We start from the raw sequence: 27,159 nt of genomic DNA on the forward strand, positions 1-27,159 counted from the left end.
CAGAGGCAGGACATGGGAGAGGTCGACGGAGAGATAGCGCTTAGAACAGTGCTTTGCACATAGTAAGTGCTTAATAAATGCTATCATCAGATAGACAAGATCGAGGTACAGTGAGAAGGTTACCATGTTTCATTCATTCATTCAATCGCATTTATTGAGCGCTTACTGTGTGCAGAGCACTGTACTAAGCGCTTGGGAAGTACAACTTGGCAACATATACAGACGGTCCCTACCCAACAGCGGGCTCACAGTCTAGAAGGGGGAGAGAGAACAAAACAAAACATATTAACAAGATAAAATAAATAGAATAGTAAATTGGAATAGAATAGAATTCATTCATTCATTCAATCGTATTTATTGAGCGCTTACTGCGTGCAGAGCACTGTACTAAGCGCTTGGGAAGTACAAGTTGGCAACATATAGAGACGCTCCCTACCCAACAGAGGGCTCACAATCTAGGAGGGGGAGGCAGAGAACAAAACGAAACATATTAACAAAATAAAATCTGCTTCTCTAGACCATAAGCTCATCAAGGGCAGAAAACGTGACAGTTTATTGTTGCATTGCCTTCTCCTGAGTGCTTAGTACAGTGCTCTGCACACAGTAAACGCTCAATAGATATGATTAAATGAATAGTACGGTGCCAAGTGCTTAGTACAGCGCTCCGCACAAGGTAAGCACTCAATAAATACCACTGATTCTCACCCTGGTCAGTTTCACAAACCACCTCCCTCCGGCCATTCCATCCCCCCCTTCCCTCCCGTCCCCCTAAGTCGCCCAGCTACGAGGTTAAAAAAAAAAAAAGCATCTGTTTCGAACCAAACCATCCCAAGTTTCCCACCTACCCTGGTTCCCATGGAAACCTAACAAAGGAATAACGGAGAGGCGAGGCCAGGCTTAGAAAATCCCACTACCTGCTCTCTCCCAGGCTCCTCGCAGCATTGGCGTGCTAGTGGTAGTGATAGTAGAGGAGGGGGAGGAAAGGCCTTCTTCATTTGAGGCCCCAGGCCCCCCCGGACCGTGAGGTCTGGGTCCTCCGACCCTCCCGAGAACTTCCAAGGATATTTCCCGCAGCCTCACGTCTTTTGGGACTGGTAACTTTAAAGATAGAAATAACCTTGGCTCCCAAGTTCACAGCGGGGAGGAGGCCGGGGGGACCGAGCGGGAGTTTGAGGTGAGGAGAGGCGTAAGGGAGTTCGGGGACAAGGCTGCCGGGTGACCTTGAGCCGGCTGCTTCCCGTCTCTGCGCCTCGGTTTCTTCATCTTTAAAATGGGCATTCAACGTGTGGGACAGGGGCTGTGTCTGACCTGATTACCTACCCCACAAAGGGAGCCCTGAACAAATACCACAGCGACCCATCACCATCATCACCAGTAAAAAGCAACTGGAAGAGGTGAGGTGTCCCAACAAGGCTACTAATGCTGAAGCAGTGCGGCCTAATGGCTAGAGCCCGGGCCTGGGAATCAGAAGGACCTGGGTTCTAATCCAGACTTCTGCCGCTTGTCGTCTGTGTGAATTTGGGCAAGTTACTTCACTTCTCTGGGCCTCAGTTCCCTCATCTGGAAAATGGGGATTAAGACGCTGAGCCCTATGTGGGACAGGGACTGTGCCCAACCCGATTATTTTATATCTATCCCAGCGCTTAGTACAGAGCCTGCCACATAGTAAGCGCTTAAGCAGCATGGCCCAGTGGGTAGAGCACGGGCCTGGGAATCAGAAGGACCTGGGTTCTAACCCCAGCTCTGCTATGTGTCTGCTGGGCAACCTTGGGCAAGCCACTTCACTTCTCAGGGCCGCAGTTCCCTCATCTGGAAAATGGGGATTAAGACTGTGAGTCCCATGCGGGACATGGACTGTGTCCAACCCGATGAGTTTGTATCGACCCCAGCGCTTAGTACAATGCCTTGCCCCCTCCTACCTCACCTCACTTCTCTCCTTCTACAACGCAGCCTGCATACTTCGCTCCTCTAGTGCTAACCTTCTCACTGTACCTCCATCTCACCTGTGTTGCCGCCACCCCCTCGCCCACATCCTGCCTCTGGCCTGGATGCCCTCCCTCCTCAAATCTGACAGACAAAGACTCTCTCTCCATTCAAAACCTTATTGAAGGCCCATCTCCTCCAAGAAGCCCTCCATGACCAAGCCGCCCTTTCCTCTTCTCCCACTCCCTTCTGCATCTCCCTGACTTGCTCTTTTCTGTTCTTCCCCCTTTTCAGCCCCACAGCACTTAGGTACATATCTGTCATTTTATTTATTTGTATTGATGTCTGTCTCCCCAGCTCTAGACGGCAAGAGAATGTCACTGCTTTTTGCTGTGTTGTACTTTCCCAAGCGGTTACACAGTAAGCACTCAATAAATACGACCGCATAAATTAAAAGCGCTTAACAGAAACCCTGTTATTATTATTATCATAAGACTATAACAATAATGACCTTCACAGAGCCCAGGCTGACCAGAGAGTTGAGTCCTAAAGAGGGGTCCGGAGACCATGAAGAGCGATGGGGGCTCTTGACTGAGACTGTGAGCCCCCCGTGGGAGAGGAACTGTTTCCAACCTGATTTGTTTGTATTTATCCCAAGCTTAGTACAGTGCCTGGCATATAGCAAGAGTTTAACAAATACCATAATTATTATTAACCATTATTATTATTCTCTTCCTCTAGACTCCTCCTCCAGGAGGCCTTCCCAGCCTAAGCCCCTTCCTTCCTCTCCCCCTCGTCCCCCTCTCCATCCCCTGTCTTACCTTCTTCCCTTCCCCACAGCACCTGCATATATGTATATATGTTTGTACATATTTATTACTCTATTTACTTTACTTGTACATATCTATTCTATTTATTTTATTTTGTTAATATGTTTGGTTTTGTTCTCTGTCTCCCCCTTCTAGACAGTGAGCCCACTGTTGGGTAGGGACCGTCTCTGTATGTTGCCAACTTGTACTTCCCAAGCGCTGAGTACAGTGCTCTGCACACAGTAAGCGCTCAATAAATACGATTGATTGATTGATTGATTGATTAGACCGTAAGCTCATTGTGGGCAAGGAAATGTGTCTACCAGCTCTCCAATACTGTCCTTTCCTAAGCTCTTAGTACAGTGCTCCGCACGCAGTAAGCGCTCAATAAATATCACTGATGGATTGGGCTTCAGCGGCCAGCAGACCACCCAGTCTCTGCAGGCAGGAGGAGGAGGAGGAGGAGGAGGAGAAAGAGCAGCATGTGACAGAAGGCTTCTGCTCCCGCAAAGGTTACTCATCCTCCTGGTCACACGTGGCTTCACCCGTGCTCAGTTTTCACTTCACCAACTAGCTGGGCTCTCTGGAAGATCTCTGGCTTCCACCTCCTCCCGTCCTCCGAGATCACCCTGGCTTCCCGGGGCGAATGGCTCTTGGGAAGCAGCTGGATCCACGGAGCCACGGGCTACCAAGTCCATCTTGCCGGGCAAGACTCCACTGCCTGCCCCTCTGGACCGTGCGCTCGCTGTGGGCAGGGGACGTGTCAGCTCAACTCTGTTCTGTTGGACTCTCCCAAGCGCTTAGTACAGCGCTCCGCACACAATAAGCGCTCAAAAAATACGATTGATTGATTGGTCTCCTCCCTAGGCGAGAGAGAGGAGGCTACCCCCAAACTCTTCTGGCAAAAAAGCCAGATTTAGCCAAATTAGGCCCTTCCACTCTCTTTTTGCAGATTAAGCAGCTATTAGGACTGAATGAGCGTTGCTAAGCCTCTTTCAAGCCTGTCACTGGGAGTCCCGGGAGCCAAAAAGCCTCTTATGGTCATTCACACCAACTGGAAAATCGGGTTTTTCCCGGGCTTTCATCCCTCTTCCCACTCTGGGCTGGGGCTCCAACTCCCTCCCCCCCAGCCCCAATCCCACCACTGCATGGCCACCGAATAACTCATCACTCCCAGCCAGGCAGCAAGGACTCTGAACGAAGGCCCCTCAACCACAATAATAATAATAATTGTGGTGTCCATTAAGCGTTTGCCACGTTCCAGGCACTGTACTAAGCGCTGGGCTCACAGTCTTCATTCCCATTTTACAGGTAAGGGAACTAAGGCACAGAGTAAAAGAATAATAATAATAATGTTGGTATTTGTTGTGTATCAAGCACTGTTTGAAGCACTGGGGTAGATGCAAGGTAATCAGGTTGTCCCACGTGGGGCTCACAGTCTTAATCCCCATTTTACAGATGAGGAAACTAAGGCACAGAGAAGTGAATTGACTTGCCCAAGGTCCCACAGCAGACAAGTGGCGGAGATGGGATTAGAACCCAGGTCCCTCTGACTCCCAGGTCCAAGTTCATTCACCCATTCATTCATTCAATCGCATTTATTGAGCGCTTACTGTGTGCAGAGCACTGCACTAAGCTCTTGGGAAGTCCAAGTTGGCAACATATAGAGACGGTCCCTTCCCAACAGTGGGTTCACAGTCTAGAAGGGGGAGACAGAGAACAAAACAAAACATATTAACAAAATAAAATAAATGGAATAAATATGTACAAATAAAATGAATAGAGTAATTCATTCATTCATTCATTCATTCATTCAATCGTATTTATTGAGCGCTTACTGTGTGCAGAGCACTGTACTAAGCGTTTGGGAAGTACAAGTTGGCAACATATAAAGACGGTCCCTACCCAATAGTGGGCTCACAGTCTAGAAGGGGGAGACAGAGAACAAAACAAAACACATCAACAAAATAAAATAAATAGAATAAATATGTATAAATAAAATAAATAAATAAATAGAGTAATAAATATGTACAAACATATATACACATATACAGGTGCAAGTTCTATCCACTAGATCACGCCCCTTCTCTGCTCTCCAACCGCTCTGCTCCCAACCCTCCGGGGCCTCTTGCCCTCGGCCTGGGAGCAAATTAGTCAATCAGTCCATCAGTCTGTCCGTCAATCATATTTACTGAGCGCTTACTGTGTGCATAGCACTGTACTAAGCGCTTGGGAGAGTACAATATAACACTGAACACATACATTCCCTGCCCACAACGAGATCAAAGTCTAATAATAATAATAATGGCATTAGAAAGCGCTTACTATGTGCAAAGCACTGTTCTAAGCGCTGAGAGAGGCCCTTGAACTAGGCCTACTGGAGAAGCAGCAAGGTGTAGCAGAGAGAGTCACAAGGTCATGAGTTCTAATCCCAGCTCCTCCACTTCTCTGCTCTGTGACCTCGGGCAAGTCACTTTACTTCTCTGTGCCTCAGTTATCGCATCTGTGAAGTGGGGATTGAGACTGTGAGCCCCACATGGGAGAGGACCTGTGTCTAAAATGATTTTGTCTCAAATGATTTGCTTGTATCCACCCCAGCGATTGGCAGGTAGTAAGTGAGCCCACTGTTGGGTAGGGACTGTCTCTATATGTTGCCAACTTCTACTTCCCAAGCGCTTAGTACAGTGCTCTGCACACAGTAAGTGCTCAATAAATACGATTGATTGATTGATGAACAAATACCATGATTATTATTATCAACTTGTAACAAGCCCAGCGCTTAGAACAGTGCTTGACACATAGTAAGCACTTAAATACCACAAAAATAAACCCACTACGGTCAAGACTTGCCTAGATCCTGCTCCCCACATCACTTACCAAACAATCAATCATTGATATTTATGGAGCGCTTACTATGTGTAGAGCACTCTACTAAGCGCTTGGAAGAGTATAACAGAATGAGCAGAAACCCATAATGAAACTTCCTCACCCTGCCGCTCTGCAAGAGACAATTTAAACAAAACGGGGGGCTCACTAGAAGACAGGGAGGAGAGAAGAACACCCCATCCCAATCCACCCTAGCTTGAGGGGTCTGCCCCTTGGGGGGCGGTAGGGATAGAGAAGCAGCGTGGCTCAGTGGAAAGAGCACAGACTTGGGAGTCAGAGGTCATGGGTTCAAATGCCGGCTCCGCCAATGGCTGTGTGACGCTGGGCAAGTCACTTCACTTCTCTGGGCCTCAGTTACCTCATCGGTAAAATGGGGGTTAAGACTGTGAGCCCCACGTGGGACAACCTGATCACCTTGTAACCTCCCCAGCGCTTAGAACAGTGCTATGCACATAGTGAGCGCTTAATAAATGCCATCATTATTATTATTATACTGGGGAAGACCGAAATCGGGGCTGATGAACCCCACTGGGAAGTGGTACCCCGCTATAAGGCATGTTGGGATGCCAATCTCTAGCCCCAACACAGCCTTGGGCTCTGCCCTGCTTCCCTCAACGGGACTTTTGATAAGGTGAGGTTTCCTTACAGTGTTTGTTAACCACTTACTAATAATTTTAGCCTTGCTAAGTGCTTACTATGTGCAAGGCACTATACTAAGCGCTAAGCCCTTCTCCTAGTCTGTGAGCCCATCTTCTAGACTGTGGGCAGGGATTGTGCCTCTTTGTTGCTGAGTCATACTTTCCAAGCACTTAGTACAGTGCTCTGCACGCAGTAAGTGCTCAATAAATACGACTAAATGAATATAAGCAACTCTGGTTGGACCCAGTCCCTGTCCCACAAGGCTCACAATCTTCATCCCCATTTTACAGATAAGGTAACAGAGGCCCAGAGATGTGAAGTGACTTGCCCAAGGCCACACAGCAGACAAGTAGCAGAGGCAGGATTAGAACCCAGGACCTTCTGACTCCCGGGCCGGGGCTCTATCCACTAGGTGCCAAGTACTGTTCTAAGGGCCGGGGTGGACACAGGTTAATCAGGACGCTCTTTAGTCAAAATTAGGGCTCTTCTAGACTGTAAGTCCAGTGAGGGTAGGGTTTGTCTCCCATCTTTGCTGAATTGTACTCTTTTTTTTTTTTAAAGGTATTTATTAAGTGCTTACTATGTGAGAGGCACTGTACTTCCAAGTGCTTACGATGTACTTCCAAGTGCAATACGATGGAACGATTGAATGAGTAGGGATTCAGGTCTGGGTGGTCAGATTGGAACAGGTCTAGATAATAATAATAATAATTATGGTATTTGTTAAGCGCTTACTGTGCGCCAGGCACTGTACTAAGCTCCGGAGTGGATACAAGCAAATTGGGTCAGACCCAATCGCTGTTCCCCGTGGAACTCACGCTCTCAATCCCCATTTTACAGAAGAGGGAACTGAGGCCCAGAGAAGTGAAGTGACTTGCCCAGGATCATCCATAGGCAAGTAGTTTTGAATTCCATGTTTTGAATCTCCATTGTACAGACAGGACAACTGAGGCCCAAGGAGTGAAGTGACTTTCCCGGGTCACTCAGCAGGCAACTGGCAGAGCCGGGATGAAAGCCCAGGTCCTATGCCTCCGAGGCCCGCGCTCTTTCCAGTGGGCCACCGATCAGGGCGGTGCCCCCGCCTTCTGTCCTCCAGTAATAATAATAATAATGGCATTTATAAAGCGCTTACTATGTGCAAAGCACTGTTCTAAGTGCTGAGGGCGATACAAGGTGATGAGGTTGTCCCACGTGGGGCTCAGTCTTCATCCCTTCTAGACTGTGAGCCCACTGTTGGGTAGGGACCGTCTCTATATGTTGCCAACTTGTACTTCCCAAGCGCTTAGTACAGTGCTCTGCACACAGTAAGCATTCAATAAATATGACTGATTGATTGATTGATTGATTCTCTGGGCCTTGATTACCGCTTCTGCAAAATGAGGATGGAGACTGCGAGCCCCATGTGGGACAGGGATTGTGTCCAACCCGATTTGTTTGTATCCACCTCAGCGCTTAGTACAGTGCCTGGAGCCCATAGTAAGTGCTTCGCAAATACCAGAATTATTATTATTCCTCTGTAAAATGGCAATACGCTGACCTAGGGGAAGGAAAGATACCTGATAAACAGATTCCTTGCAGTGCTCTGAACACAGTAAGCTCTCCGTCAATTAATCCTTCTAGACTGTGAGCCCACTGTTGGGTAGGGACCGTCTCTATATGTTGCCAACTTGTACTTCCCAAGCGCTTAGTACAGTGCTCTGCACACAGTAAGTGCTCAATAAATACGATTGAATGAATGAATTAATTAATTAATCGATCAATCAGTGGAATTTATTGAGTGTTTAGTAGGCACAGAGCACTGTACTGAGTGCTTGGAAGAGGACAATACTACAGAATTAGCAGAGACGTTCCCCGCCTATAACGGCCTACAGTCTACAGGGGGAAATAGATATTAATATGAATAAGTAATTTATAATATATAAGTACCATTGATTGATTGAGTGATTTGCAGCTCTCTGCAGCAACGGGAAATGCTTGCAGCTATGGATCGTGGCCTATCAAGCTTGCGTTTAGTGGGAACAGACCCTCTCTCTCTCCATCCTACTCCCACCAGATTGTAAGCTCCTCAAGGGCAGGGATCATCCCTACCTGCCCCACTGTACACTCCCAAGGGCTCAGTACTGTGCTCGTCCCTCAGGGCTCAAGAAATATCGCTGATTGATTGACTGAAAGGAAAAACCAGCAAACAAGCACATGTCCACTGGATACTTTGTTTGTTTGCTTGTTTTGTTTTTATGGCATTTGTTGAGCGCTTACTATGCACCAGGTACTAAGCGCTGGGGTAGATACAAGCTAATCCGACAGTCGGTCGGTCAGTCGGTCAGTCAACCGTATGTATTGAGCACTTACTGTGTGCAGAGCACTGTATTAAGCACTTAGGAGAGTACAAGAGAATGGACATGTTATCAGTTTGGACACAGTCCATGTGCCCTCATGGGGCTCGCCACAGTCTTCATCCCCATTTTACAGATGAGGTCACTGAGGCCCAGAGAAGTAAAGTGGCAGGCCCGAGATCACACAGCAGACAAGTGCAGGAGCTATGATTAGAACCCAGATCCATCTGACTCTCAGGCCCAGTCTAGACGAAGGAGTTTCAGTTTCCTTGTTTTGCTCCTTGGTGACAATGGTTCTCCTCTGATCCGCCACCCCGATTCGCCTCCCTCCGGCAAGGACGGACGAGGATGGGGGCCCGAAAACTCCGGTGGTATTTAAACCAGTCCTCTCCCACCCTTCGCAGCCTCCTCTGGTCTCTGAACACTGTTCTGGACAATGTGAGAGGCAGGAAACTCCCAGCTGGAGCTGTCTTTCCCTCTGATAAATTATGATGGCATTCGTTCAGCACTATGTGCCAAGCACTGTTCTAAGTGCCAGAATAGATACAAGTTAATGCGGTCAGACTCAATCCCCGTCTCTCATGGGACTCCCAGTCGAAGTCAAAGAAAGATCAAAATCATCAATCATATTTACCGATCCCTCACTGCGTCAGTCAGTCGTATTTATTGAGCGCTTAACCTTGAGCGCTTAACCGTGTGCAGAACACAGTACTAAGCACTTGGGAGAGTCCAGTAGAGCAGAGTTGGTAGACACATTCCCTCCCCACAGAGAGTTAGTCAGGTAGCGAATCTCCATTTTACAGATGAAGAAACCGAAGCCCGGAGGAGTGAAATGATTTGTCCGAGTTCTCCCGGCAGAGAAGTGGCGGAGCCGGGATGAGAACCCTGGTTCTCTGACTCTGAGGCCCGGGCTCTAACCATTAGGCCACGCTGCTTCCCTCTAAAAAATGGGATCAATCAATCAATCAATCGTATTTATTGAGCGCTAACTGTGTGCAGAGCACTGTACTAAGCGCTTGGGAAGTACAAGTTGGCAACATATATGGTCTACCCGCCCACTTGACAACAACGCTTCAGGCCAGGGGAAGCCCGGCTCCTACAGACATCTTCTAGGCAGGTTGGAGGGGCCCTTCCCATCCAAACCTCAGCTATCCCTGCTCCAAACCATCACCGCCCCCCAAGTCCTATCCCCCCAAGTCTCCCTCCACCCTTTTTCTTCCCACCGGCTTCTGATCGTCCCCGCCAGCCCCCAGATAATAACAATAATAATAACAATGATAGTAACTGTGGTACTTGGTAAGCGCTTACTACGTGCCAGGCACCGTACTAAGCACTGGGGTGGATGCAAGCAAATCAGGTTGGACGCAGTCCCTGTCCCACCTGGGGCTCACAGTCTTAGTCCCCATTTTACGGATGAGGTAAGTGGGGCACAGAGAAGTGACTTGCCCAAGGTCACTCAGCAGACAAGTGGTGGAGCCGGAATTAGAACCCAGTTCCTCCTGACCCCCAGGCCCGTGTTCTATCCACTGGGTCATGCAGCCATAAGGGGAGGCTCCCAAGTAGCTCGAGGAAGTCACCACAATCGCAAACGCCTACTTGAAGAAGCCACCCAGCCCGATCCTCAACTCACAATCAATCACTGGTATTCCTTGAGTGCTTACTTTGTGCAGAGCGCTGTAATCAATCAACAGCATTTACTGAGCACTTATTGTGTGCACAGCACTGTAATCAATAAATAGAATTTACTGAGAGCTTATGGTGTGCGCAATACTGTAATCAATCACTGTTATTTACTGAGCGCTTACTGTGTGCACAGCATGGTAATCAATCAGTGCTATTTACTGAGTGCTCACTATGTTCACAACACTGTAATGGATCAGTCGATGGTCTTTATTGAGCACTGTGTGCCCGGCACGGTAATCAATCAATGACTTATTGAGCACTGTGTGCAGAGCACTGTACTAAGCGCTTGGGAGAGTACAGTAAGCATGGCTTAGTGGAAAGAGCCCGGGTTTGGGAGCCAAAGGATGTGGGTTCTAATCCCGGCTCCGCCACTTGTCTCTGTGTGACCTTGGGCAAGTCACTTAACTTCTCTGTGCCTCAGTTACCTCATCTGTAAAATGGGGATTAAGACTGTGAGCCCCACGTGGGACAAACTGATTACCTCGTATCTACCCCAGCGCTTAGAACAGTGCTTGGCATAAAGTAAGCACTTAACAAATACCATCATTATTATTATTTTATTATTATTACAGTACAACAGAAGCGTTAGGTACTTTTCCTGCCCTTAGTGAGCTTGCAAGTGGAAGGTGGGAGATAGGTGACGAGGCAGGAGTACGGCCCATTCCCTGCCAACCCCTTCTACGAGCCACTGCCCGGGCTGAGGTGGCTACATTTTTGGGAAGTACTCAGCCATGCCTTTATGAGTGTGTGTTTTAAATTACCTTTGTCTGATGAAGTGACTAAAAGGGAAATGTTTCAGGGCCCAAGATTCCAGAGTGATCTAATACAGGATGCCTTTGACTGAAGGGGAAAAAAAAAAAAAACCTTCGGACAGCTCCCTAAACCCACCCACCCCCCTAGCCTTAAGTTTAAAAGGGAATGAACGTTACCATTTTTGGACATAAGCGTTCTTAGAAGCCCAACCCTAAACCGCACTATCCAGAGGGAAGAGAGAGGGAGAGAGAGGGGGGGAGAGAGGGAAAGAGAGGGAGAGAGGGAAAGAGAGGGAGAGAGAGAAAAGAGAGAGGGAGAGAGGGAAAGAGAGAAAAAAGAGAGGGAGAGAGAGAAAAAAGAGGAAGAGATAGAGAGAGGGAGAGGGACAGAGGGAAAGAGAGGAAGAGAGAGAGGGAGAAATAGAAAAAAGAGAGGGAGATATAGAGGGAGAGATAGAGAGAGGGAGGGAGAGGGACAGAGGGAAAGAGAGAGGGAGAGGAGAGAGAAAAGAGAGAGAGGGAGAGAGAGAGAAAATATAGAAGGAGAGATAGAAAAGAGGGAGAGTTAGAGGGAGAGGGACAGAGGGAAAGAGGGAGAGGGAGAGAGAGAGGAAGAGAGAGAGGGAGAGATAGAGAGAAAAAAGAGGGAGAGCTAGAGAGGGAGGGACAGAGAGAAAAAAGAGGAAGAGATAGAGAGAGGGAGAGGGACAGAGGGAAAGAGAGGGAGAGGGAGAGAGGAAGAGAGAGGGAGAAATAGAAAAAAGAGGAGATATAGAGGGAGAGATAGAGAGAGAGGGAGGGAGAGGGACAGAGGGAAAGAGGGAGAGGAGAGAGAGAAGAGAGAGGGAGAGAGAAAAGAGAGGAGAGATAGAAAAAAGAGGGAGAGATAGAGGGAGAGGGACAGAGGGAAAGAGAGGGAGAGGGAGAGGAAGAGAGAGAGGGAGAGATAGAGAGAAAAGAGAGGGAGAGCTAGAGAGAGAGGGAGGGAGAGGGGCAGAGGGAAAGAGAGAGGGAAAGACAGAGAAAGAGAGAGAGAGTGTGTGTGTTCTGCCCCTCTCCACCACCCCTCCTGGTCACCCCCTGGATTTGGGGGGGGGGGGGGAAATGGAAAGTGGAGGAGTGGAAGGGGGGAGGGGGAGGCAGAAAAGGAGGAGGAAGAGGAGGGAAGGAGGAGGAGGGGAGGAAGAGGAGGAGATGGCAGTGCTGCGTTTGCCTAGCTTCACTCATTAAGCTGGGCTTGGACAGCCTTACACCCTCTCCCTTTCCTATAGGCCTTCAGCCTCTGTAGATTCAATTCAGTCCTATTTCTTAAGCACTTCCTCTGTGCAGAGCATTGTGGTAAGCGCTTGGGAAAGTCCAATACAGCAATAAAGACTGACAGTCCCTGCCCTCAAGGAGCTCACAGTCTGGGGTGGGGGGAGGCAGACATCAATTGATGGCCACAGTTTTCTTTTTTTTGGTGGTGGGGGGGAATCTTTCCTTTATTAGCTTTCTCCCCGGCCCCGTCCTCCGGGGGACCAGAGACACTGCAGGCCTCGGAGATCCTGCAGCCAGCCCCCCACAGTTCCCCCGACGGGTCGTTTCCCCGGCCCCGGGGTGGGGGGCCAAGGCCCTGTGGCCCTCAAAGGACGCCCACCCCTTCTCCCCCCCCCCCCCCCCCCACCAGGACATGTGTCCACCTCCTCCACGATGGAGCCGGGAGCTCTGGACTCCGGGGTCCTGGGGGAGGAGGTGGGCTTTCCAGATGAGCTGGGGGTCGTGGGGGAGGATGGAAGCTGGCCCCCCCGGGACCCACCGGACCACGTAGGCCAGGAGCGGACCAGACTAGGACCAGGACAGGACAGGCCCAGGACCGGACAGGGCCAGACTAGACAGGACTGGACCAGGCCAGGACCGGACAGTACCAGGACCAGACCGGGATGGGGCAGGACCAGTCCAGGACCGGACTAGAACCGGACCGGGATCAGGCCAGGACCGGTCCGGAATGGGCTAGGACCGGACCAGGACTGGACAGGACCAGGCCAGGCCCGGACTAGGACCAGACCAGGACCGCACTAGGACCGGACAGGTCCGGACCGGACTAGGACAGCACTAGGACCGGACAGGACCGGACTAGGACCGAACTAGGACCAGACAGGACCGGACCAGGACCGAACTAGGCCCAGGCCAGGACCGGACCAGAACCGGACCAGGCCCGTACTAGGACCAGACAGGGCCGCACCAGGACCGGACGGGCCAGGACCACCAGGACAGGTCCGGAACAGGCCAGAACGGGACCAGGACCAGGCAGGACCGGACCAGGACCGGACTGGACCAGGACAAGAACCAGACCAGGACGGGACAGGACCAGGCCAGGACCGGACCAGGACCGAACTAGGCCCAGGCCAGGACCGGACCAGAACCGGACCGGGCCCGCACTAGGACCAGACAGGGCCGCACCAGGACCGGACGGGCCAGGGCCACCAGGACCGGTCCGGAACAGGCCAGAACCGGACCAGGACCAGGCAGGACCGGACCAGGACCGGACCGGGACCGCACTAGGACCGGACAGGACCGGACCGGGACCGGACCAGGACCAGACAGGACCGGACCGGGCCCGGACGGGCCAGGATCGCCAGGACCAGGACCGGACGGGCCAGGACCGGGCCAGGACCGGACCAGGACCGGACCAGGACCGGGCCAGGCCCAGGCCGGGGCAAGGACCTCACGAACCTTCCTCTGCTGCTTCTCCCAGGCGGGATCGAGGAGCAGATCTCGGTCCCAATCCTCCTCCGGCTGCATGTAGTCGTTGCTCTGCGGGGCGTCATAGTGATCCATGGCCGGCCGGGGGCCGGGGGGCTCCCTCCTCCTCCTCCTCCTCCTCCTCCTCCTCCTCCTCTTCCTCCTCTTCCCCTCTTCCTCTTCCCGCGCGGCGGCTGGACCGGACTGGGGCCGGACCGGGGCCGGGCTGGGGCCGGACTGGGCCGGACTGGGGCCGGACGATCCGTCCTGCTGCAGCCCGAGCGGGAAAGGGGCCCGGAGGAGGAAGAGGAGGAGGAGGAGGAGGAGGAGGGGCAGGGGGAGGGAGAGGAAAAAGAGAGGGGGAGGAGAAAGAGGGGAGGGGGAGGAGGGAAAAGGGAGGAGGAAGAGAGGAGGGGAGGGGAAGGAGGAGGGGCACGGGACGGGGAGAGAAGGAGGGGAGGGAGAGGAAAAGGAGAGGGGGAGGAAAAAGAGGGGAGGAAAGGGGAGGAGGGAAAAGGGAGGAGGAAAGGGGAGGAGGGGAGGGAGAGGAGGAAGGGAGGAGGGAAAAGGGAGGAGGGGAGGGGGCAAGGGGAAGAGGACAGGAAGAAGAGGAGGGGGAGGAGAAAGAGGGGAGGGGGAGGAGGGAAAAGGGAGGAGGAAGAGAGGAGGGGAGGAGGGAAGGGGGAGGAAGGAAAATGGAGGAGGGGAAATGGAGGAGGGGAAGAGGGGAGGAAGAAGAGGAGAGGGAGGAAGGGAGAGGGAAGAGGAGGAGAGGGGAAGGAGGGAGGGGAGGAGGGAAGAAGAAGACGAGGGGAGGGGAAGAGGAGGAGGGGAGGGAGGGGAGCAGAAAGGAGGGGCGAGAAGGGGAGGAGGGAAAAGGGATGAAGGAAGGGAATGGGGACGATGGGAGGGGGAGGAAGGACAGAGGTACCCTCCCCCATTGGGCAGGCCGAGGGGGGTGGGGTCTCAATAGGGTGAAGAGGCCCCCCCATCCTCACCGCTGCCTCCCCCTCCCCCTTTCCTCCTCCTCCTCCTCCCTCTTCTCCCTCCGTTCCCACATGATTCCCTCCTCCCGGGACTACTGATACTACTACTAATAATAATAATAACAATAACAATTGTGACATTCGTTAAGCGCTCACTGTATGCCAGGCGCTGTTCTAAGCGCTGGGGTGGACACGAGCTGATCTGGTTGGACCTCGTCCCTGTCCCATGTGGGACTCACAGTCTCAATCTCCGTTTGACAGATGAGGGAACTGAGGCCCAGAGAAGCGAAGTGACTTGCCCGAGGTCACACAGCAGACAAGTGGCAGGGCCGGGAGGAGAACCTATGACCTTGTGACTCGCAGGTCTGGGCTCTAGACACTACGCCAGGCTGCTTCTAAATCCTCTTCCTGGGACCCTCACCCGTCCACCGAATGTCCTCGGAGAGTGACCAGTGGCTCCCCGATCGTGGGGTCACCCACGCCGAGCCTGCTTGCCGAGGGTCCTGGAATATGGACCACCAGACATGAGGGGATAATCATCATCATCATCATCATGATGATGATGATAATTATGGTATTTGTCTGTAATGATGGTATTTGTTAAGCACTTACTATGTGCCAGTCACTGTCCTAAGCGCTGGGGCACTTGCTACGTGCCAGGCACTGTTCTAAGCGCTGAGGTGGATTGCTGCAGTGCTCTGCACACAGTCAGGGCTTAATAAATACGACTGAATGAATGAATGAATACGAGAAAATCGGGTTGGACACAGTCCCTGTCCCTTGTGGGGTTCACAGTCTCCGTCCCCATTTTACAGATGAGGGAACTGAGGCCCAGAGAAGGGAAGTGACTTGCCTGAGGTCACACAGTAGACAAGTGGCAGAGCTGGGATTAGAACCCATGGCCACCTGACTCCCAGCCCTGTGCTCTACCCATTAGACCAGGCTACCCATTACCATCCCCTTCAGAAACTCCCGGCCATCTGCTTTATGGTGCTCCACCTGTTCCTTCCCTCTGACTTATCATCTCTCTTCTCCCATTCCATTCCAGCTCCTACTCTTCATTCCTCTCAAGATAACTTAACCCCTTCTACATGCCCTTCCTCCTTCCCACCCTCCTTCTTCAAGATCCACCAGATCACACACACAGCCCTCCCCATCTTCAAAATCCTTCTCAAGTCCTACCTCCTCCAGGAGACACTGATTAATCCCCGCCTTCCCAGGTCCAGTCAATCCAGCAACCATCCTTAGCATGAACGTGTATGCACCTATCTATCCTTAGCACTTATTTATTTATCGACATGTAAGTTTGCACTTATTTATTCTTCCATACTCTGGCTATAAATTGTGTTAATCACTCCTCTGCTCCCACTACTTATCAATAATTTGTGCCTCCCTGTCTCCCCCATTAAATTGTAAATTCTTTGAGGGCAGGGACAGTTTCTCTTACTCTTCCAAATTGTTATAATACGGTGCTCTGCACATTGTAAGTGCTCAGGAAATATTATTGATTGTCTAACTCCAAACCAAACTATCACGAGCCCCAAAACTTTCAGTTTTTAACCAACCCAGTTCTCTCCTGGTCCTTCTCTTACCTTTCTTGTCAGTCCTTTTCACTGTCTTTCTTCATCTCCTTTCATTCATTTTCATTCACTCATTCAATCAATCGTATTTATTGAGTGCTTACTGTTTGGAGAGCACTGTACCAAGAACTTGGGAGAGTACAGTACAATACAATAAACAGACACATTCCCTGCCCACAACGAGCTTACAGTCTAGAGAAGGAGACAGACATTAATAGAAATAAATAAATGACAGATACATACCTAAGTGTTGTGTGGGGCTGGGAGGTGGGGATGAATAAAGGGAGCAAGTCAGGGTAATGCAGAAGGGAGTGGGAGAGGAGATAAAGAGGGCTTAGTCAGGGAAGGCCTCTGGGAGGAGATGTCCCTTCAATAAGGTGCATCCCCTCTGCCTTCTCACCTTCTATTGCTCAGGTGTGGGTCCCCTTCTCTTCTCAATCTACACTCACTCCCTTGGGGAGTTCATCCACTCCCAAGGCTTCAACTCCCACCTCTAAGACACCCCAGTTCCTCCCGGCTATCCTTGATCTCTCTTCCATCCTGCAACTCACATTTCCTCCTGCCTCCAAGACATCTTTCCATGGATGATCCTTCAGCATCTCAAGCTCAAAATGTCCAAAATTCAACTCCTCACCTTCCCTCCTCCACTTCCCCCACCTAAATTTCCCATCGCCAGTGACACTACCATCCTCCCCATCTCTCAAACCCTCTATTTTGACATTATCCTGGACCCCTCCCTCTCTTTCAATCCCCGTATCCAATCTGTCGCCAAATCCTGTCAGTTCTTCCTCCATTATGGTTGTACTCTCCCAAACTCTTAGTACAGTGCTCTGCACACAGTAAAGCGCTCAATAAATGCAAGTGAATGAATAACGGTTCTAACATCTGCCCTTTCCCCTCAATTACCCAGTCACCATGTTGATCCAGGCAATCAGTCAATGGTATTTATTGAGTACTTACTTTGTGCAGATCACTGTTCTAAGTGCTTGGGAGAGGACAACACAAGAGAATTAGCAGACCTGTTCTCTGCCCATAATGAGCAGCCCTGGCTGGATCTCATCTCTAATCTCTACCCCTTCCAGGCCAAACTTCAGTCTGCCATCCATATTGTTTTTCAAAAATGTCATTCTGCAAGCGCCTCCCCACTCCTCAAAAGCCTCCAGTAGTTGTTCATTCCTTTCCTGCATCGAGCAGAGACTCTAGAGCACTCTTCTCCCTCTACACCCCTATGTGTCCTCTCTATTCCTCTAAAGCCAACCTGCTCACTAGATGATAGTTTGGTTTGGAGTTAGACAATCAACAGTATTTCCTGAGCACTTACAATGTACAGAGCACCGTATTATAACAATTCGGAAGAGTAAGAGTCTTCCAGACATCCAAACTGCACTGTCCCTCCTACTTAACGGCGCTCTTCTCCCTCCACGCCCCTATGTGTCCTCTCTATTCCTCTAAAGCCAACTTGCTCACTGCGCCGCATTCTCATTCATTCAATCAGTAGTATTTATCCAACTTGTACTTCCCAAGTGCTTAGTCCAGTGCTCTGCACACAGTAAGCGCTCTATAAATATGATTGAATGAATGAATGAATGAATTTATCAAGTGCTTACTGGGCGCACAGCACTGTCCTAAGTGCTTGGGAGAGCACGATACAACAACAAACAGACACATTCCCTGCCCACAATAAGCTAACACTCTAGAGGCAGGGAGACGGTCATCAATACGAATAAAAAAATTACAGATATGGGCATATGTGTCTTCCCCGTTCCTCCCATCTCCTCTCTCCCATCAGCCGCCTTTTGGTCCCTCACTCCTCCTTGCCTTTGGTCCCCAACACATCCGGCTGACCGCAGCTCTCCCCATACTCAAGGCCCTTCCGAAACCACATCTCCTCCCCGATTGAATAATCTCTCATCTCTCCCTGTTTGCTTGTCCCCTCACTGCTAGCTCAGCACTTCTGCATCACCAGAGCACTTAATTACTCCCAACCTCCCTTAGCACTTACGTCCATATTTCACACTGGGATAGAACACGGGCCTAGGACTCAGAAGGACCTGGGTTCTAATTCCGGTCCTGCCGCTTGTTTGCTGTGTGACCTTGGGTAAGTCTTCTCTGCGCCTCAGTTCCCTGAAAATGGGGATTAAGACTGTGAGCCCAGTGTGGGACGGGGACTGTGTCCAACTCAATCATTTTGTGTCTACCCCAGTGCTCAGAACAGTCCCTGGCACATAGTAAGTGACTAACAAATACCATTATTCTCATTATTATGGTAGTTGTTAAGTGCCCTCCATATGCCAACACGCTGTGCTAAATGCTAAAATTACACAAGATTATCAGAAGCCAGCAGACGGGAGGGCATATGGGTCCCGGCTCTAACCTTATGGAAGTCTTGGCTTCACAGGGTTTTGTCACAGGTCCGGAGCCCCAGGTCCATTGGGACCCCTCTCCTAATAATAATAATGATAACGATGGCATTTATTAAGTGCTTACTATGTGCAAAGCACTGTACTAAGCGCTAGGGAGGTTACAAGGTGATCAGGTTGTCCCATGGCAGATGGGGCGCACAGGCTTAATCCTCATTTTACAGATGTGGTAACTGAGGCCCAGAGAAATGAAGTGACTTGCCCAAAGTCACACAGCTGACAATTGGTGGAGCCGGGATTTGAACCCATGACCTCTGACTCCAAAGCCCTAGCTTTGAGGGCTGCACCACGCCACTTCCCACCGAAAGTTGTCCCCCGTGGAAAAAACACAAAACCACTACCCAAAGGTGTCCCTGGGCCCGAAGGGCCCCTAAGGACAGGGAAGGGGGTGGAGGCAACCATGATAAGTGAGCACCACTGACACACAGAGTGACTCCTCTGACTCTGACACACCTATATCACCCTCAGTCTGACCCGAAGGGAAGGGAAGGGCAAAGAGGCACAGTTCCAATAAACCACCCTTGTGGCCACCTGCAAGCTGTCTGGGAAAAAAATGGGTGGAGAATTTTTTTTCATCCCCTCAGAGGTTTCTATTTTCTTGGCTCCTTTCACCCAGCGTAGTTGAGATTTGACTGGGAGCTTCGCCCAGGGAGGTACAAAGCCTTGCCTTTCCTGTAGGGAGATAATAATAATTATGGCATTTATTTAGTACTTAATATGAACTAAGAGAGGAGTAGACACGGTTTCGAGGTCGGACGCATTCCCCGTCCCACGTGGAGTTCTCAGTTATCTCATCCCCGTTTCACAGATGAGGAAATTGAGGCCCAGTTAAGTGCATCTTAAGTGCTTACAATGTGCCAAGCATTGTACTAAGCAGTGTGGTAGATGCAGAATAGTTGGTTTGGACACAGTCCCTATCCAACATAGGACTCACAGTTTTCATTCCCTTTTAAGGTGTGAGGTAACTAGGGCACAGAGAAGTCAAGTGACTCGAGACTGTAAAGCTCCCCCTCTAGACTGTAAGTTCATTGTGGGCAGGGAATGTGCCTGTTTATCATTTTGTTGTACTCTCCCAAGCGCTTAGTACAGTGCTCAGCACATAGGAAGCACTCAGTAAATACAATTAACTGACTGACTGATTTACTAAGGTCACACAACGGGCCAGAGGCACAGCCGGGATCGGAACCCCATCTCCCAACTCCCAGGCCTGGGATCTTTCCACTAAACCATATAATAATGATGGCATTTGTTAAGCACTTACTATGTGCCAGGCACTGTACTAAGCGCTGGGATGGGTACAAGCAAATCGAGTGGGACCCAGTCCCTGTCCCATGTGGGCCTCACAGTCTCAATCTCCATTTGACGGGTGAGGTAAGTGAGGCCCAGAGAAGTGAAGTGACTTTTCCAAGGTCACACAGCAGACAAACGGTGGAGCTGGAATTAGAACCCATGACCTTCTGATTCCCAGGCCCAGGCTGTTTCCGCTATTCCATGCTGCTTCCAAGAGCTGACATTCTGGACTCTGGTGTCTGCCTGGGGCTTGTCGGACCGCCTTCTCCACGGAGCACCAAGAAAACTGTTTCCAGGTCATCTCCCAGGCCTGGCGGTTTCCAGCAAGAGAGGGAGGGCCTTATTCCTCGATGACCCTGCCTTTCCAATTTATTCTGCCCCCGGAACTCCTAGCCTGTGGGCATGAAGTTAAACCAAAGCATTCAAGCTCTCCCTATCAAGAAAATCTCTCCAATCTTCAGCTGGGCTACAGACAGGCTCAATGAGCTAGAGATAGCTATGCTTGATTATCTTCTAGCTCCTCTCCTGGGGAGCTCCCAGCGAGTCCTGTAAACACTAGAGACTCTGGTCAGCTTTAGTGGGCTGCAAATGCCGGACTGATAAATCCAAGCTGCGGATTCGGAGGAGCCTACAGAATCCAAGGTTGGGGAACTCAACCTTCATGACTGGATCCCCAGCTGATAAACCTCAGGGCTTACGAACCTCAGTGCCTCCGTGAAGGCCCCCTAAAAATAATAATTGTGGTATCTGTTAAGTGCTTGCTATGTGCCGAGCGCTGTTCTAAGCGCTGAGGTAGATACAAGTCAACCAAGTAGGACACAGTCCCTGTCCCATATGGGGCTCACAGTTTCAATCCCCATTTGACAGATGAGGGAACTGAGGCTCGGAGAAGTGAAGTGACTTGACTAAGGTCAGTCAATCGTATTTATCGAGCACTTACTGGGTGCAGAGCACTGTACTAAGCGCTTGGGAGAGTACAGTGGATACATTCCCTACTCACAGTAAGCTGAAGTCACACAGCAGACATGTGGCGTGGCTGGGATTAGAATCCACATCCTCTGATTCCCAGGCCTGTGTTCTATCCACTAAGCCTTGCTATTTCCCTAATCCTCATCCAGTCTGCGGGCTAAGTCAGTCAGCCGTTCAGTTGTATATATTCAGCGCTTACTGTGTGCACAGCACAGCACTAAGCACTTGGGATAATACAACAGACACATACCTGGCCAACAATGAGCTTACAGTCTAGAGAGACAGACATTAATAGAAATAAATAAATTAGGGATATGTATATAAGTTCTGTGGGGCTGGGAGGGGGAATGAATAAAAGGAGCAAGTCAAGGCGATGCAGAAGGGAGAGGGAGAAGAGGAAAGGAGGGCTTAGTCAGGGAAGGCCTCTTGGAGGAGATGGGGCATCAGTGAGGCTGAGTCCCTGCTCCTTCCCACCTGTCCTCTGTGAATTCCACCGGCCCCCAAAGAGGGAGGCCTTGGTTTCAGAGTCCAGGGCCTACAAGGCTGCTCTCCACCGTGACCCATTCTTGGCCAATCCTAGCCTCTGCAGGCCTTGTCCAACCCTCCACCCCAGAAGAACCTCACCTCGCTACTCTCCTACTACAACCCAGCCTGCACGCTTCCCTCTTCTGGTGCTAACCTGCTCACTCTACCTCATCTCCTCTATCTCGCCACCGACCTCTCACCCACGTCCTGCCTCTGGCCTGGAATGTCCTCCCCCTTCATATCAATCAATCAGTCGCATTTATTGAGCGCTTACTGTGTACAGAGCACTGTACTAAGTGCTTGGGAAGTACAAGTTGGCAACATATAGAGACGGTCCCTACCCAACAGTGGGCTCACAGTCTAGAAATTCATATCCAACAGACCACCGCTCTCCCCACCGTCGGAGCCTTTTTGAAGGCCCATCTCCTCCAAGAGGTCTTCCCTGACTAAGCCCTCCTTTCCTCTTCTCCGTCTCCCTTTTGCATCACCCTGACTTGCTCCCTTTATTCACCCCCCTCCCAGCCCCACAACACTTATGCACGTATCTGTCATTTCTTTATTTCTATCAATGTCTGTCACTCCTTCTAGAGAATAAGCTCGTTGAGGGCAGGGAATGTGTCTGTTTATTGTTTTATTGTATTTTCTCAAGTGCTTAATACAGTGCTCTGCGCACAGTAAGCGCTTACTAAACACAATTCACTGACAGACTGACTCTTTGCTCACCTGAGCATTTGTGGTCAGACAGACCCCCTAGCCTGGAACCCCACCCCCACCCCCCAACATATACACCAGACCACCACTCTCCCCGCTTTCCAACATTATTAAGGTTACATCTTAGAGATGCAGGGTGGCTCAGTAGAAAGAACACAGGCCTGGGGGTCAGAGGACATGGGTTCTAATCCTGGCTAAACCACTTGTCTGCTGGGTGACCTTGGGCAAGCCACTTCACTTCTCTGTGCCTCAGCTACCTCATCTGTAAAATGGGGATTAAGTCTATGAGCCCCATGTAGGACAACCTGATGACCTCGTATCTACCCCAGTGCTTAAAACAGTACTTTGCACATAGTAAGCACTTAAAAAAGTAATTATTACTATTATTATTATTATCGATATTATTCTCCTTCTCCTTGAACTGCAGGACACCTGTTAATTGTCCAGGGGAAAATTATCTGTCCGTCAGTTCCTCCCGCCCTCTCCCAAGGATTCCTAAGGATCTTGATGGTCCTCTCCACTCCCCTATTCCCTGTTTGGTTATCCTTGGTGGGACTGCTGGGCCCTGGGAACTGAGGACAAAGCAGAGGGTGAGAGGCAATGCAACAGTAAACAATGCTCCGGCTCTGTCACACGTCTGCTCTGTGATCTTGGGCCAGTCACTTAACTTCTCTGGGCCACAGTTCCTTCAGCTGCAAAATGGGGATTAAGACTGTGAGCCCTTCGTGGGATGGGGACTGTGTCCAACCTGATTATTTTATATCTACCCCAGTGCTCAGTATACTGCCCAGCTCATAGTATGTGCTTAACAAATACCATTAAAAACAACTGATGTCTGCCTCCCCCTCAAGACTGTAAGCTCATTGTGGGCAGGGAATGTGTCTGTTATATTGTTCTATCGTACTCTTCCAGGTGCTCTGTACAGTGTTCTGTGCTCAATAAATATGGTGGACTAACAAAACAAAGCAAAAACACAATTTCCTTCCTTTTATCACTTCTCTTCTTGCATCTCAACCACACTCCCTAGAGCCTTCTGTGGCTACTGATACAGATCCAAAGATAGCCCAGCTGGCTAACTGGCTCATTCATTCATTCATTCAATCTCATTTATTGAGCGCTTACTGTGTGCAAAGCACTGTACTAAGCGCTTGGGAAGTACAAGTTGGCAACATATAGAGACGGTCCCTACCCAACAACGGGCTCACAGTCTAGAAGGGGGAGACAGACAAGAAAACAAGACATGTGAACAGTTGTCAAGTCATCAGAATAAACAGAAGTAAAGCTAGATGCACATCATTAACAAAATAAAATGAATAGAATTGTAAATACGTACAAGTAAAATAAATAGAGTAATAAATCTATACAAACATATATACAGGTGCTGTGGGAGCTTCTCCATGCTCTTTCCCAAGCCAGGCCCGGTGGGGGATCTTCCTGCTAAAGGTCTCCGGATCCCGCTGTCCAAAGGAGGGCTCCCGATGCTGAGCACATTCAACCCCCTTGCCCCCTCCTACCTCACCTCGCTACTCTCCTATTATTCATTCATTATTCAATCGTATTTATTGAGCGCTTACTGTGTGCAGAGCACTGTACTAAGCGCTGGGGAAGTACCTATATTACTACAACCCAGCCCATACGCTTCGCTCCTCTAACGATAACCTTCTCATGCTACCTCGATCTCGTTTATCTCACCACTCGTTTATCTCACCACCGACTTCTCGCCCACGCCCCTCCTCAAATCCGACAGACGATGACTCTCCCCTGCTTCGAAGCCTTATTGAAGGCACATCAGTCCCCACCTAAAACCCTTCTTGCCTCTTCTCCCACTCCCTTCTGCGTCATCCTGACTTGCTCTTTTTATTCACCCACCCCCGCAGCTCCCAGCCCCACGGTACTTATGTCCGTATCTGTCATTCATTTATTTCTATTAATGTCTGTCTCCCCCTCTAGACTGTAAGCTCACTGTGGGCAGGGAATGTGTCTGTTTATTGTTATATTGTACTGTCCCGAGCACTTAGTACAGTGAGCGCTCAATAAATACGATCGAATGAATGAATGAGTGGTCGTCATCCTCATCGTCAACATCCTCAGGGTTTATTAAGTTCCTACGAGTGTTGGGCAAGATCCTGACACCTCTTAGGGGCAAGGCACTGAAACAGGTACTTAGGAGCACACCAGAAAAATCAAAGACAAGGTCGGTGGATTCAAGGAGCTTACAAAAATAGACTGCACCCACGCAATGGAACTCAGATAGCAAGCTCCTCCCCTCTGGACTGAAAGCTCCTTGTGGACAGAGACTGGGTCTACCATCCCTGCTATATCGTACTCTCCCAAGCGCTTAGTACAGTGCTCTGCACACAGTAAGCGCTCAATAAATAAGATTGAATGAATGAATGAATGCCCTGCACACAGTAAGTGCTCAATAAATATGATAATGAATGAATAAAACACTGTGACTGCGATGAGAAGCAGCTTGGCAATGAGAAGCAGCGTGGCTTAGTGGAAAGAGCCTGGGCTTGGGAGTCAGAGGTCATGGGTTCTAATCCCGGCTCAACTACTTGTCTGCTGGGTGACCTTGAGTTCTTTGTGCCTCAGTTCCCTCATCTGTAAAATACAGATTAAGACTGTGGTCCCCATGTGGGACAACCTCATTACCTTGTATCTACCCACTGCTTGGCACATAGTAAGCGCTTAACAAATACCATTATTATTATCTGGAGTCTTTACCCCAGCACTTATGTACACAGTAGCACATAGTAAGCGCTTAACAAGTACCACAGTTATCATCATATTATCAAAGAGACAAAACATAATCACAACAAAGTAGCAACAGAAGCAAAATGAGAGTGAAGTAGCATTGTCTACTGGCTAGAGCATGGGCCTGAGAGTCGGAAGGACCTGGGTTCTAATCCTAGTTCTGCCACTTGTCTGCTGTGTGACCTTGGGCACATCACTTAACTTCGCTGTGCCTCAGTGACCTCATCTGTAGAACGGGGATGAAAACCGTGAGCCCCACGTGGGACATGAACTGTGTCCAACCTGATTAGCTTGTATCTACTCCAGTGCTTGGCACATAGTAAGCGCTTAACAGATACCACAATTATTATGATGATCTACTCCAGCGCTCTGTACGGTGCCTGGCACATTGTAAGCACTTAACAAATACCATAAAAAAAGGCAAAAACTGGAATGAAAGAACGACAAGCACTTCAAGGGTAGATGGACACAACCAGGAAGGTGGGGGTGGGTGAGGGAATGTGCCTTCAGGAAGAGGTGGGTTTTGAGGAGGGCTTTGAAGGCAGGGAGGAATGCTGTTTGCTTGGCCAATTTGAGGATTTGAGGACAAAGGGAATTCCAGAGGGGGAAGGGATTGAGCAACGGGAAAGTCCTTGGCATGAAGAATCTGGAAGCTGGATTCAGAACACACATCTAGTCCACAGAGGAACTCATCCTACTCAATTAGTTAAAAGCATCATCGGAAATCTGGAGCGGACCCAAGGCCAACGAGAAAGTGGAATAGTTTGGGGTGGCTAATAATGACGACAGTGGCATCTGGTAAGTGCTTACAATGTGCAAAGTGCCGAGGAGGAATCAATCAATCATATTTATCAGGCACTTACTGGTTGCAGAGCACTGACCTAAGCAGTTGGGAGAGTACATTATAACAGAGTCGGCAGACACGTTCCCTGCACATACACTGTTCCCTGTTCCACAAGGGTTTGATGGGGGAGGGAGAACGGGCATTTTACAGGTGCGGAAACTGAGGCCCAGAGAAGTGAATTGACTTCCTCTAAAACACACAGCAGGCAAGCAGGAATTAGAACCCAGGTCCCGTCTAGACAGTAAGCTCGTTGTGGGCTGGGAACGTGTCAGTTTATTGTTAATATTGTATACTCTTCCCAGCCCTTGGTACAGTTCTCTACTCACAGTAAGAGCTCAATAAATATGATTGAATGAATACAAGCTAATCAGGTTGGACACAGTCCATGTCCCACTTGGAGCTCACAGTCTCAATCTCCATTTTACAGATGAGGGAACTGAGGCCCAGAGAAATGAAGCCACTTCCCCAAGGTCACAGAGCAGACAAGTGGTGGAGCCGGGATTGGTCAGTCAATCGTATTTACTGCGTGCTTACTGTGTGCAGAGCATCGTACTAAGCGCTGCGGAGAGTACAACACCACAGTAGAACAGACGCCTTCCCCACTCACCACAAGCTTACGGTGTAGAGGAGGAGCTCATAGTCCAGAGGATTAGAACCCTGGTCTGCACCTTGTGGGAACTGCCCGTGGAAGAATTGGATGAGGATTAGTGCCGGAGACGGGAGAAGAGGGAATGCCAGGGGTGCCGCAGGCCAGGGGAAGGGGAGAACGGTGCCCTCCACCCTGGCAGATTTCAACCCTCTTCTTGAAGCTCTCTCTCTCGTCTTCTTCTCCCGAGAGCATCCTCCCCTGTTCCCTTTCAGGCTGCCTGGGAATTACCTCCCCCACACTTCTGATTCATTCCTCCCCAGTGGAAGCCCAGGACTGGTAGGCCCCAGGTAAATGCAGGCCGTGGAGGTGAGGGTTTGTGTGTGGGGGCCAAGGGGGAGGCCAGGAGGTGGGAGAGGGGAGGGGGTCTTGGGGTCTTCGATCGCCCTCAGCCTGGCACCCCACAGCATGAGTGCCCCCTGCACCCCACACTTCAAGGAGACCCCTTAAATCCCCCCACCCCAGGGATTCCCCAGGTTGTGGCTCTTCAGCTTGATGGCTTTTATTCATTCATTCAGTCATATTTATTGAGCGCTTACTGTGGGCAGAGCACTGCACTAAGCAATTGGGAGATTACGACATAACGTTAGAGACATTCCCTGCCCACAACGAGCTTACAGTCTTGGGGGGGAGACAGATATTAATATACAAAAAAACTGACAGATATAGACATAGGTGCTGTGGG

General features: G+C 50.1%; 1 protein-coding gene across 3 annotated transcripts in view; it reads right to left on the minus strand.

Annotated features, from left to right (window-relative positions):
* The window catches only part of ACTN1 (actinin alpha 1), a 98,790-nt gene extending 84,948 nt beyond the window's left edge, over positions 1 to 13,842 (minus strand). For all 3 annotated transcript variants that reach the window (XM_038765497.1, XM_038765499.1, XM_038765498.1), the window contains exon 1: positions 13,738 to 13,842. In XM_038765497.1, the coding sequence (XP_038621425.1) occupies positions 13,738 to 13,842 (105 nt within the window). The remainder of the gene's footprint in view (positions 1 to 13,737) is intronic.
* Positions 13,843 to 27,159: the final 13,317 nt, after the last annotated feature.

Source organism: Tachyglossus aculeatus, chromosome 23, assembly GCF_015852505.1.
Source record: "Tachyglossus aculeatus isolate mTacAcu1 chromosome 23, mTacAcu1.pri, whole genome shotgun sequence".
In the NCBI taxonomy this organism is placed as follows: domain Eukaryota; kingdom Metazoa; phylum Chordata; class Mammalia; order Monotremata; family Tachyglossidae; genus Tachyglossus; species Tachyglossus aculeatus.